The sequence below is a fragment of the Eptatretus burgeri genome, chromosome 14 (assembly GCF_056783735.1).
Source record: "Eptatretus burgeri isolate ZD-2024b chromosome 14, Ebu_testis_v1, whole genome shotgun sequence".
Classification (NCBI taxonomy): domain Eukaryota; kingdom Metazoa; phylum Chordata; class Myxini; order Myxiniformes; family Myxinidae; genus Eptatretus; species Eptatretus burgeri.
In genome coordinates, this window is record NC_140974.1 from 49,360,960 (window position 1) to 49,375,907 (window position 14,948).

General features: G+C 39.9%; 1 protein-coding gene across 7 annotated transcripts in view; it reads right to left on the reverse strand.

Moving 5' to 3' along the window:
• Nucleotides 1–14,948, reverse strand: part of LOC147013148 (netrin-G2-like) — a 127,164-nt gene that overhangs the window by 11,536 nt on the left and 100,680 nt on the right. For 4 of the 7 annotated variants that reach the window (XM_085854769.1, XM_085854767.1, XM_085854765.1 and 1 more), the window contains 2 exons: nucleotides 13,112–13,246; nucleotides 9,913–11,937 (listed from right to left, as the gene is read on the reverse strand). The exons of 1 other annotated variant lie outside the window; for it this stretch is intronic. In XM_085854769.1, coding sequence (XP_085710895.1) covers nucleotides 11,693–11,937; nucleotides 13,112–13,246 — 380 coding nt within the window. In that variant the 3' untranslated portion in view covers nucleotides 9,913–11,692. Of the gene's footprint in view, nucleotides 1–9,912; nucleotides 11,938–13,111; nucleotides 13,247–14,948 lie in introns of those variants that run through there. 2 more of the 7 variants (XM_085854768.1, XM_085854771.1) reach the window with 2 other exon arrangements.

The window sequence follows — 14,948 nt, forward strand, 5'->3', positions numbered from 1 at the left end:
CTCACCAGGACTTCTTTTGAGTGGTGTATTTTTATAGGGTTTAGGGTAAATCCAATATGGCTGCCAAACCATGTGACCAATGACATCATATGTGTGAACCTTTTGTTCCTCGTGGACAGGCGGTCATACGTGTAAAGTTTCACCTCGATCTGTTTCGCCACTTCAGAGAAGAAAAGTTTTGAAGGTTTAAAAAAACAAAAACAATTTGGCTCCCGAATCACGTGACCAATGACATCATCGATTTTTTTTTTTCTGTGGACCATTTATCTCCTTAGATGACCCTTGAACATTTTCATACTTCTCAAATGTGTTCTACATATGGAATTATGACATCATAACGAAGGCACCTATGACGTCATAAAAATAAGTCTCATTCCCCATGAGGAGTACTTGCTACCTGCCAAGTTTCATTTTTTTCCTTGTTGCGGTTTCAGAGATACAGAGTTACAAAATTTTTCCGTTTTTCCAATATGGCTGCCATGGCGCGTGACCTATCATGTCATAATTATCATTCTAACATTTTCCATGAGGAGTCACACCAACGGTGAAAATTTCGTCTCAATCCAACACGCAGTTGCAGAGCAAAACACAAAATTTAAGTGTGGACAAACAAACAGACAGACAGACAAACAAACGGACCCAAATGCAATACCCTCTCCTTCAGCAAGGGTAGGTCGAACGGCAAAAGGTGCAGTGCATAACTTCCCCAGGCTGAACAGGTTAAGATTTGTCTCCCACTGATAGGCAGATCTGGATCCGGATCATTACCAAAATCTATCAATCCTTCCTGGTCATACACCCAACCTGACCGCCAAGTTTCTTCCAAATCCATCCAGAACTTTTTGAGATATTGTGCAATATATTGTTTTAGCCTTGTCGTCAATGGTGAAGAATCACTTTGAAAAAGAAATTCCCAAATCCGGATCCGGATCTTCACCAAAATCGAATCAATTTGTCCTTGTCACACAGCAAACCTGACGACCAAGTTTCGTCTGAATCCGTCCATAACTTATTTATGGTTGAAAACTCAACCTCCATCTACATTCAGTGGCAGAGGTAGTTATTATAGCTGTAAACTTTTAAATAAAGAATTCATTCTAATAACCAATAGTTTAATTAAGGTATTTAGTTGTTTACAGAATGCATGTACAATCACAATCCACTTCGTCAATTAATATATAAAACCCAATGCTAATTGAGTTCGCATCCAAATATACCGGATTTGTTGGCATTCAATTCGATTTGGCTAATTTCCCCTTTCTTATTTCCTTTCTTCATTCATTGTTAAGTTGATTTGGAGTACAAGACGAAGCTATATCAACTACTTCAATTGGCAAAACTGTTAGTCAGACCAAAAGAGGTGTTAATTTCTCCCTGACACTCTCAACACGTCGCTGCCAAGGTACTTTCAGGATCATGATTATTAATGAACTGTTTTTGCATATTATTTGAATTACTTTGTGGGACAACCTTTTTGATAAATTAGGAATGAAAATTGTTTTTCAACATGTTTGTTATCATATTGAGGTACAGTGTTTAAAGCAAGCTGAAGAATCATTCTAACCACTTGCTCAGAGCACATTACATTTTGTCGCAGGTCACTACTCCTTAATAAAACTGAACGCCTGAAATTTACTGCAATACAATCACATTTTAATCCATCAAAGAGCTTAAGCACTGAGTACTGTGTTTTAAATTCACAACTAGTAATATGCGTCCACAACCATCCGTGACCATGATGTGGAACTGACCATGATGTGGAACGTCGGCTGAGGCCCTTGTGTGAATGAGATGAAAAAGGATTCGACTGAAAGCTCCAATCAACACAAAGTTCAGGATAATATTTTAGTTCTTATTATCTTCTATGTTGTTTATTGTGCCACCCTGCTGCCCCGCCGCGTGTGATAGACATGAGAGATGGTGCAAGCCTAATTTTCCGGAGCTTGAGTTGAGAAAAGTTTTCAAAAAAATTGAGCCGAAGCTTGTGTTTCTTCCCAGTAATTAATTTCCCAGGAATTCATGGAAACTTGCAGGAAATAGATTCGGGGTTCCTGTCTTTTCCCTGTTTGTCTGGTTTTTTGGGGTTTGGGCTTGGAAAATTTGGGCTCGAACTATCTCTAGTGGCAAGTGTAGATGTGCTTTCGCTTCTGCAGTGTGTCCTGCGCACATATTTTCTCCACACAAAGGCAAGACTCATCAACTTGTATTTCTTGGCCTTCAAAGCCATCCAACAACCAAGTTGATGAAATAAAAAATGAGTGCAATGGTAAAAGCTGGGCTTCATTCAGAATTACGTGATGATTGGATGGAAAATGTGGCCGGCATTCCAAAAAAATATCCATTTTCTCCAGGTATGGGTTGCAAGGTATTTCACATATCAGGAACTACAGTAATAGGCATCCATTACTATCCTTGACCTGCAGTATGTTGTGGAATGTTGGTGGAGGGCCTCACATTTTCACCTTTATTCGCTTTTAAATTAGTTTTCTCTGCAACCGCTTGAACAATTGACACTAAACTTTCAACACAGGAGCACCGACCCATGGAGAAATTATTAAACAAACTTACAAGATGATTGGATGGAAAATGCAGCCAGTGTTCCAAAAAAAACGTTTTCTCCAGGCATTGCAGATTGCAGGATGTTTCACATACCAGAATTATATTTTTTTGTCAGAATATATCACACTTTGCAATTTTTTCATTGATGAAATTCATCATCTAAAACCATAGATTAGTCGATTCTGAGTATAAGTCGAGGCCTGAACTTTCGGGAAAAAAATATCCACTTATACACTGAAAAATATGGTAAATATTGGATTATATTTGTTGTTATGGTAAATATTGTTAACTGCTATTGGTATTGGGAGCCTTGGTGGTGCGCGTTTGTTTTCGCTGTTGCTGATGACTCACCAACAAGTGATGAAACCGGTCTGGCGGCTGAGGGGTTGTGTTGCATCGGGATTCTCATGTACGTGCTACTTGTGAATGAATGTCTGCAGCTGTAGAGGAACCCATGTAGGGTTTTAAGCTGCAAAGGGCTTACCTTGTATAGCTTTTCTTGGTTGCTTTATGGAGCTTTCTTTCAGCGGAAGAACATGGTCATAGAAGAGTGATCACAGGTGAAGGACCAAGGCACATGGACATGTGTCCGATCCCTGCACAACTTTACAAGCAATAATGGCACATAAAAACATGACTTACCTCTAGAGAGTCACTGGAGTCCTTGTAAGAGTAACATTGGCTGGTTAACCTCCAGTTAGTATTGGTTGGCAGTCATGAGGTTTTGCAACACAGCTCTGGGATGGGTTGTCAAACTTGGCCCACCTCCCATGTGGCATTTATATGTAGTGACACAATGGAGAATTAACTCCTGATGAAAGTCAGCGGATGCACAGAATTCTTGTTGCTGACTGAAACGTCGAGTCTCTCGATTTACAGAGGTTGGAGAACTTATTATGGATCATATACAGGTAAGGAACAAAAAATAAATGGAAAGACCAATCTAAAATCACTTCATTGGGTGTAGGGCGACCACATTCAGCCAGAATGGCCTGTAAACACCATGGCATGGAGTCCACCAGCGTCTGGAATTCTGCAGGAGGTGCTGATCCAGAGGTTTAGGCTAGCAGGGTGCAGAAATTAAAATTGCTCAGAATATATATATATATATATATATATATATATATATATATATATATATATATATATATCTTTATCTTCTTCTTTCGGCTGCTCCCGTTAGGGGTCGCCACAGCGGATCATCCGTATGATCCGCATAGTGATTTGGCACATGTTTTACGCCAGATGCCCTTCCTGACGCAACCCTGGTCGCCTCTTACGACACAGGGATATGGTACACCTATTTTAACTGGGGTATACACTGGCCCAGTACACTGGTACTCATTTTGCCGACCTCGGAAGGATGACAGGCTGAGTCAACCCCCTGGTGTATTAATTCAGTGGCCCAACAGGGCTTGAACTCAGGACCTTTTGGATCCCAAGCTGCTGCCCTAACCACTGTGCCAACACCAGGCTATATATATATATATATATATATATATATATATATATATATATATATATATATATATATATATATATATATATATATATATATACATACATATATATATATATACATATACATTTAGTTGTCCAAAATGAGGTGCAACTTTTCAAACAGCTGTCGTAATGTTATCCTCTTTTATATTTTCAGCTCGTCTAAAGATCAAGGTTTAAAGTTTTGGCCATAAAAGTTCCAAGGATGTCCAAAAAATTTGGGGTGATGTAGAAAGCTGAAATTTTGAGAAAGAAGCAGGACAAACAGTGACAGTTAACACAGATAGATATGTGGACATGCTGCAGAGAAGATTCCTTCTGACATTGATCAGGAAGCAAGACATCACGATTAATTCAATCATCTTCCACCAAGAAGGTGCACCACTGCACATGCGTAATTATGCTTTGGAATTTTTGAGACGACATTTCCATTGTAGTCCATTCATTTTTCGATGGATGGACAACTCAGAACCTCCCTACTCCCCGGATCTGTCTCCTCCCGACTTCTTCCCCTGGAGTCCCTCAAAGCCAAAGACTATGAAAACAACCCACACACACTGTGGGAGTTGAAAAATAACATCAGATGGAAAAAATCAGACTTGCACCAGCTCCAGTTCTCAACCGAGTCATCAACAACTTTGGTGTCCGTATGGCATATGTCATCCAGAGGCACGGTGCTTGGATTGAGTGCTTCATCAACGACTGATGGTATCACTCGCTAATGTTGAAGCATTTTTTTGCCAAAACAAACAAAAATGTAACTGATCCTGTGTATTATGAGACAAAGCCAAACAAAATTGACTAATAATAAAAATATTGCAGTTAAATCGAAAGTTGCACATCATTTTGGACTTACTGACTGACTGACTCACTGACTGAAATTAAAGATTGGTACCTTCTGGGTGATGTAGAAAGCTGAAATTTTGAGAGCTGATGGACATTGAAGCCAGTACACCAGGAAAAATCACAGAATTGTCAGACAATATCCATAAATGAAAATATAAATAAATGAAAAAAAAATGAAAATAAATAATTGAAAAACAAATGCAGGTAAGCGACACAAGACAATGGGGAAACACATTTCGTATGCTTACACAATGTGTAAGCGCACCCCGCTGGTGTATGTATGTATATATATATATATATATATATATATATATATATATATATATATATATATATATATATATATATATATATATATATATATAGTGTCCCAAAAAATATACAACTTTTAAAATGCTTCGTTTGATCCTAAAAAAGCAGTAATTTTGTCACTAATGCTTAATTTCTTGTTGCAGAGACCCAGAAGTTTATTTTGATACCAAGCAAGTGTCAGAAAAATGCCAAGACTGACCGTACAACAACGGACGAAAATTGTTGAACTTTGGCACCAGACGAAAAGTGTCATACAGGTGCAACGTCTTTACTCGAGACATTTCGGTATCCACTTGCGCCATGCACCAAACTTTCGGACAATAAAGTGCACCATCGCAAAGTTTACCAATGTGAGAACCATCCGTGACCTTCACAAGGGTCACAGTGGTCGGAAGAGGACAGGTCGTAGTGAAGAAAATGTGGAAATGGTGAGACAGGCGGTCGTTCAGAGTCCAAAAATATCGATTCGACAACTTTCTGCCAAGACAAACATTCATAAGAGCACCGTTCAGAGGATCCTTCGCCAAGACATTCATGCCTTTCCATACAAAATTCAAAGAGAAATGGTGCTTAATGATCAACAGAAACGCAAACGACTAGACGTTGCAAATTGGTTCTCAGGAAAGTTGGAGTAAGATGCAGACTTCCTCAAAAAACTTCACATGAGGGACGAATGCCATGCTCACTTGTCCGGGGAGGTAAACAAGCAAAACTTTCGGTACTGGGGAACTGAAAATCCTGGTAATGCATCAACTGAACTGGTGCCTCGATCTGTTCTCAAAGTCACCATGTGGGTGGCGGTTGATTGGTATGGGATAATTGGTCCATACTTCTTTGAAGATGACCAGGGACGCACTTGCACGGTAAACCAGAGGAACTATCGTGAAATGATTCAGGAATTCTATCTGCCTGAGCTACGTACTCAGGCCCGTAGGAGAAACAACCTGATCCAGATGAGAACCCAGTAGATCCAGCAGGATGGGGCACCACCCCATACAGCCAGGGAAACAAGGCGTTTTCTCAACCAACATTTTGAGGGCCGCTTTATCTCCCTCTAAGAAGACGTTGAGTTGCCACCGTATTCCCCTGACCTTACTCCTCCAGACTTCTTCTTGTGGGGGTATCTCAAGGACAGGATCTATGGAAACACTTGGCCTCAGACTCTTGATCAGCTGAAGGAAAACATCCACCGAGAAATCCAGAACATTCCTCAGGAAGCGTTTCCCAAAGTGATGGAGAACATGACAACACGTTTGCAGGCAGTGATCGGACAACGTAGAGCCTACGTCGAACATGTGGTCTAAAAGAAAACGACGATTCTATTCCAAAATTTAAATTTTGGTGGAAATTTTGACATTGGTGCAATAAACTTCAACCTTTCAGCTTTCTATCCAGCCATATATCATTTTTAAAATATATGTTATGACCATCCTCTTTGCAGATGAAAAGTTGTATATTTTTTGGGACACCCCCGATACGCACACACACACACACACACATATATATATATATATATATTATATATATATATATATATATATATATATATATATATATATATATATGTATATATGCATGTATATACAAATCTATATATGTATATATATATATATATATATATATATATATATATATATATGTATATATTATATGCATATATGAGGCCCCGCGAGGAGGAGTGATGTAAGGGACACATCGGCTATTTTGGAGTTAATGCCATATAGCACTATTTTAACCCTTACCCTATCATCCGAGCCTATCATCATCATATCATTAAAAAATGTCGCTTACATCACTCCTCCTCGCGGGGCCTCATATACGTTGTTGCGGTTGTGAGGGTAGATGGAGGAATTTCATAGGAAAGATAGGATTGTATAGAGTGGCTTGGTCCGTGGATCAGTGTGACCACTCCTCATTTTCATAAATGCCAAGGTGAGCTAATGAAAAAAGCTAAGAATTCACAAGGTTTCGGAAAAGTGATGATAATAGATAACCTATACGCCAAGAAATCCTATAGAAAACCAAGACGCCAAGGTGAACAACGAATAGTCAAGATCTTGTGAAAAATCCACGGAGTGGTCACACTGCTGTGGATGTAAAGGAGACATCTCGATATAAATTAAGTGGGGAAACTGTGAGCTTACGTGTTAATTGTCACTGCATGGGGGGTGGTGCTGTGTTAATTAGATCAGGATTAAGGCCAATTTCCCCCAGTATGTAATTGCCCCCTGTGACCTTTTCATACATTTTTGCATTTCAAGCCCGGCACTAGGGAGGTGTTGGCTTAATGGAGAGGGTGGTGGGCTTTGGATCCTCGGGTCCTGAGTTCAAATCCCGCTCAGCTGTTGAATTAATACCAGGTGGGGTTAACTCGGCCTGTTATCCTTCCGAGGTCGGCAAAATGAGTGACAGCATGCTGGTATACTGTATCGGAGTGGCGACCAGTCCAGGATTGTGCCCAATACCAAGGAGACTGCTGAGGCAGCACCAATGCTCTGCCCAGAGTATGGTCCCAATGGATGGATGGACAAGGAAGGGATCACGTCCTTAAAACAACAACTGAGCTGCATGTCCAAGCATGCAGAAAGCCCCGCCTCCAGGGGTGACGGTTGGAGAAGCCAGGTCCCCAGAGTGGATGATTAATTGGCATGATGTCAGAGAGCCAGTGGAAGGAAAGTGAGGTTCAGAGTGGGAGAACAAAGAGGACATAGTTGTGAGGGAACACAGTTGTGAGAGGACACAGTTGTGGGAGGATACAAACGAGTAAGGGGGTCTCTCTGGCTGGCTACATCTGGACATGATGAAATACAGCAACACAATTCTCATGTCATGCTGTGAATTTGCCCATGTGCTGGGTAAGACACAAGCCATTCCTGTTCGGCTGATTCATGACATGTGTACGTGTCTGAGGAGGGAAGAAGGGCATGCACATCACGTTGTGGCCTCATCACGGGGCCTCAGAGATCTTCTCGTCGTGTGGTCAAGGAGGAAGGTGGACGATCGTTGTGAGCGGGCCTGGTGTAAGTGAGGAACATTCGGCATATTCGTTCATGAGAAGAAGCTGCACGCCAGTTGGTGAGCCCTGGCATTGATTACCACCTCACAAATTTCCTCACATACGTTTCCTTCCCAGAGAATGGCTCGGAACCACTTTCGGCGTATCTTTCCATGCAGGAGGATGTGGCTTCACAATTCAATAAAGATCATCTCTGGCCAAAGCTAAGTGCCAGAATAAAGGAAGGATTTTCTTTTATTCTATTTTCCCCTTGTCTGTATTAAAGTCCACGTGTCGAGGCGCCTCCACTTTAGGCTTTAGTTTGCCTCACGTTTTATGATTACACTTTGAATTATTACCATTGCAAACATTTTATATATTTCATTAAACCCCCATGTTTATTTTAAGTCGCTTGTGTTATCTCTTTGTCGTGGGTTCAAGATAAACCCCAATGTGCTTCCGTCCGTACCACCACCCTTTTTTTCCCGCATTCACCATAATCTCCGAGAAACTCGGCTGTTCGGCTGTCCAAGAAAAACCGCTCAATGATCTCACCTGGTCGATGTTAACCGCCCATCTATGACAATTTGGTTGGGGGAATTAATGTAACCACTCAGGGTGCGACTACACACATTTTTATATATATATATATATATATATATATATATATATATATATATATATATATATATCTTCTTCTTCTTCTTTTGGCTGCTCCCCTTAGGGGTCGCCATAGCGGATCATCCGTTATGATCGGCATAATGATTTGGCACAGGTTTTACACCGGATGCCCTTCCTGACCCTTCCTGACGCAACCCTGGTCACCTCTTACGACACAGGGATATGGTACACCTATTCCAACCGGGGCATACACCGGTACTCACTTCACCGACCTCGGAAGGATGACAGGCTGAGTCAACCTCCTGGTGTGTATTAATTCAAGCGGCCAACGGGGCTTGAACTCAGGACCTTTTGGATCCCAAGCAGCTACCCTAACCACTACGCCAACACCAGGCTAGATATTTAAATATATATATATATATATATATATATATATATATATATATATATATGTATGTATGTATATATATATTTATATATATATATATATATATATATATACATATGTATGTATGTATATATATATATATATATATATATATATATATATATATATATATATATATATATATATATGTATATATATATATATATGTATGTATGTGTATATATATATATATATATATATATATATATATATATATATATATATATATATATATATATATATATATACATAGATATACATACATATATGTATGTATATATATATATATATACATATATATATATATATATATATATATATATATATATATATATATATAAAAATATAAATGTATATATATGTATGTATATATATATATATATATATATATATGTATATATATATATATATATATATATATATATATATATATATATATATATATATTTATGACTGTTACCCTTTGCAAAGAAATAAAAGTGTGAGTAATCATTCCTTCACTTTACTTGTGTCCTTATTCAAGGTATGGTATGAAACAAACATTGTGCAACACAAGTGGCTTTGAACAAACAACATTCGTGAGTGGCAGAAAATTGCAGCAAAATAAAAGACAGCTGGCCCTTGAATACAGATGATGTTTTCACTCCAAAAGTCTCTTTACGTGTGTGATTTATCGTGTTGTCAATCATGGATACAGAAATGCAATCAAGTGTATACTTAATGGTTGTTATACAAACTTCAAAACTCATATTTTGGACTTTTGTACAGAATACAAAATTCAAACCATAACAGTCCATGGTTGTTATACAAAGCGATACATGTCGTGATGTGCAATTGTGGGACTGTGATCTTTCTTTAAGGATGATCATGATGAGGATGATCATGATGAGGATGATGATGATGATGATGATGATGATGATGATGATGATGATGATATGTGACCACAGGCAGCAAGAGATGGGGAAATGCAAGGAAAACAATCGCTTTCAAACAGCCTTCAACTCACTTGGCCCATGTTATGCTCGTAAGCACAAACGTCCAAAAAAAAACCTTTCGGGACCATTTTCACAATGTGTTTATCTCCTTTCCATTTGTGGCAATGATTGTCAATGCAGTGACTCGCCATATAACTTATTTTCTGCAGAACAAAAGGAAGAAACCCATTTTTTTGTTTGTTTATTTGTTTTTATGTTTTGCATACTCAGCACCAAATGATAAAACTGCTTCTTGGAAGAAACTGTTCCTTTAAACTTGTCCATACAAACTCCCACAAGGGTTCACCATCTCGGCTGTATTTATTTATTTTGCAAAGAAAATAAGAAAAGAAACAGCCACACACACAAACAAACATACATACATACATACATACATACATACACACAGGCAAACACACAATACAAACACACAAACAAACATACATACACATACACACAAACATACACATACACACACAGGCAAACACACACATACACACGGTGCTATGAACTATACATTCTGATCAGAACTTCGGAAAATAATACTGAAGCAATAACAGGTTTCTTCATGATAAAATACAAGGGTTATTCGGGATATGAGAGGCATGGAGGACATGAAGGGATTGGTGGGGAGGGGGGATTGTTTGAGCTTGTTTGGCCCATCAATACCTTCCCCTGTATTGACTGAGCCCATGACGTTTTGGGAAAGATTCCACTCTCCATAGGCTTGCTCACTGCATGAATATACTTTACCTGTGTTCTACATTCAACGTAAAAGTCTCTCCATTGTGTACACACTCAATGTCCACTAGCAAACCTGGAACCGTGGCGCTTTGCTGGCAAACAGCAGGATAATGCAAAGGGTTTGATTCTATTCGGCACTGAAGCAATATGCTAAATCCTGCTTCGAGGATGCATCTCTTTTGACCCCAAAAAGTCTTCCTTTTAAATAATCGATCAAGTGGTTGCTGAAAACAGATAGCAGTTTCAGTACTTTTGAACTTTTCCTTAGACCTTTCTCTTGGCATGCTTAGTCTATCAATCTGGTATTGATATTTCTTTTCGTTTGTTCTTACATCTGAAATGAATTTCTGTCATCACCAGATGTTTGGACAATCTCACAGTGACACATGTGTGCCCACAGAACACCATTTCTCCACCACGAGAAAACATAGATTCCAGGCCTGTACAGCTCAGGTGGATGACACAAAATGTCTGTTTGAAATGGAGTTCAAATGGTCTTCCCCACTCATTGCAAACATTCGTAATCTCTTCCTGCAGTGGATTTTGCAGATGAAGCAAATGAAGGACGGAAATGGTGTTTGGAGGTTCACCTTTGAACCTCAAGCCTGACAAGCAAGTCACCGCTCACAAAGCATCGTGAATGTTTTCAGTGAGCCAGATGACAATGCCGCATCAAAATTGCTTTGATGGAGTCCCATGCAGCATAAATCATCTTCACGATTGATGTGCCATGACATTTGTGAGTGCCAGGAAGGCAGCGGTCTCCAACACAAGGTACCACCAACATCCCGCGGCCAGCGACGGTGCAGGCGCCGCACCGCTGCAGCCACCTGATAAGGTCTCGCAGCGCGTCTTCTCGCACCGAGCACCGCTGTAGCCGGGTGGGCAGATGCAGCGCTTGTGGTTGTGACAAATCCCGCCGTTGTGACAGCGAAGGAACTGACGATCACAGGTGTTGGCTATGGCAGAAAGGAAAGAAAGATGAGAGAAAAAGAGGGAACAAAAGAGGCCATTACACAAAAAACAAAACACGCGAGAAAAAACATCCCAATTAAGATGTGCTCACAAGGCTTAATGTTATGTGTTGGGTTTAGTGTGATTATGCATGTTTCATGTCCTGGCCTAATTCCATCACTTAGTCTGTTTTACTCATCACAGTCCAAAAATTACTCACTGCCGAGAATGATTCATAGTGCGTGAAGGACGGCTGTCTGTGTCAGTGCTGACATTTGAGTCTCAGGATTCAAAACCCCACTGAACCAACAATTTAGATCAACTGCAGTTCTAGCTTTGTGCACATAGTAGAACAGCATGTCAGAGCATTGTGATGTAACGGAAGGGGAAGAGGAGGTTGGGGGGGGGGGTAGATGAGTATAAAATACAAGTGCTACCTCTCTAAATGGGTCGAGCTCAGAGAAAGATGACTGAATAACCATTTGGGTCCATATAACTTATCTTTTCGGAATTGTTACCCATATGGAGTATCGATGAATAAAAAAATAAAAACATCATGTGCACAAATACAATTCCGGGATTTTGTGGGAGAAGGGAGGAGGGTGGGAGAATGGGATTTCTTATGCATTTGCACAAATGCAGTGATGTTATGATATAATTATCTCCCGTCAAGCACGAGAATGAGGAGTTTGGAAGAAAGTGAAATGATCGCACGTATCGTTCTGTCTCTTATTGGTGCAACGGATGCATGTTTCATTGTTGTGCAAGACAGAAAATGTCCCAACCAAGGTCATGGAGTTTATGGAGCATAGATGGCAAGCTTTTTGAGCCTGTACGTTGCTGGGACCATTACGGCACTAAAGGGAGTTAGCTCAGCAAGCATGCATTGCTTCAGCAATGGAAGAGTACACTATGTTAATAGGAAGGATATTGGCTGCGGCCCACAAACTAACTTTACCACTGGCCATGGAATATCCGAAACCACTTAGGCTCCACCACGCACTAAGCTTTATCTCTCTTGATAACACATCCATCTTGAGTTGCCTCTCCAAGGTGCACCTTGGGCATTCCCTTGCCTTTGCCCTCTCCCCTCAACTTGAATTAACAAAGGCTGACACTGCGGTAAACAACAGTATGCATGGCATGCATAGCCAAGGACTCTTATTGACCATTGCTTACGTTGGCATCCACGGTGCCAATGGTATCCAGGAAGGCAGCTGTCACACTTGGGACCACGTGTTCCCTCTTTGCACTCGCACTGCCCGGTTGAGTCGCAACGATCATGTGTTGCCCCAAATGCATTGCAGTTACATTCTGCAATGAAAGAATGGGAAATTACTATTGGTTCATGCAGTGTGTGTGTGTATGTGTATGTGTATGTGTATGTGTATGTGTATGTGTATGTGTATGTGTATGTGTATGTGTATGTGTGTGTGTGTGTGTGTGTGTGTGTGTGTGTGTGTGTGTGTGTGTGTGTGTGTGTGTGTGTGTGTGTGTGTGTGTGTGTGTGTGTTGAGAGCCGACAGTCCAGGTGAAACGGAAGATTTGTATATGGCTCAGAGTGCTGGATCCTGCTCAGGAAACATAGGAAGAGACTTGATGCATTCCATAACAGGTGTGTGAGAATCGTTCTTGGCAATTCCAGCATGCAGCAGTGGGTACAGAGGATCACATCATGGGAAATCAGACAATACTGGATGACCCTGCAATTGCCACTCAGAAAATGATGGCACGTTGTCTTGTATAGTTCAGTCACCTTGCACAGATGCCCAAAGATCACATCTGGCAGAAGTGCCTCTTTGGATGGGGGTCACGGAAGAGATGGAGAGATGTCATCAAATCGGACCTGCAGAACATCAAGGATGCTGAAGGCAAGTGGTCTGAACTTGTCAGCGCCTCTACATAGGAGAGGTGTAACACGTACCAAGAAGGACCAGAGGAGGTATTCACAAGCAGATAACTGATACAATCAGCACCAGCACAGGTCATCTGTGATTAATGTGGAAGAGCAATTCGAGGAGAAGGTGATAGAAAGAGGCATAATTGGACAGCAGAATGGGAGAAACCTGTCAGAGAGCAGCATGGAGCAGTTATGTGTGAAGTCTGCCACAGATGAACAGATGGTTCTGCAGCAGAAGTGTTCTTGCCATGCATAGATGTAGCCAAGAACAAAGCAGTGAATAGGAACTTGGATTTTTTTTAATCTTGCCTTTTCGAGGGGTTGTTTCACCGTTGATGGCAGATAAAAAGGAAGTATGAATATTACATTTAAAATCAAACTTCTGGCTTTACTTTGTGCAACAACTGCTAAAAAATCTGTGAAACAACTGCTATAACTGTCAACTGCTACATTGCTACTGACAGTATCATTCAGTCGAAACAGGCTTTTGTAAGATGTTTTTTGGAAATGGTGCAATGTGATATATATATATATATATATATATATATATATATATATATATATATATATATATATATATATATATATATATATATATATATATATATATATATATATATATATATATATATATATATATATATATATATATACACGACATAATGGTGACCGAATCTTTTCGTGCTGCACTCACTCTTCAGGGTAAAAAATCGCAGCAAAAAAATTTCGCAGCTTCAGGGTAAAAAAAAAATTTTTGCTGCGATTTTTTACCCTGAAGAAAGCAGCACGAAGAGCTTCGGTCACTATTATGTCATGTTTGTTTGTATCCATATTAAAGTTCGGAAGTACCAAACATCTGCTCGTATATATATATATATATATATATATATATATATATATATATATATATATATATATATATATATATATATATATATATATATATATATATTGTTGTGGGCTGGAGGACCGGTGGCGAGAATGACCGCTAGGTGGGGGAGGTTATGTCGTCTCCCACCAGACTCCCCGGAATTGTCGGTCGTCGCTCCGGATAACTCTGGGAGGCGGTGGGTCGCTTAACCGACTGTGGATGCCAATACCTTCACGGCGTAGCGT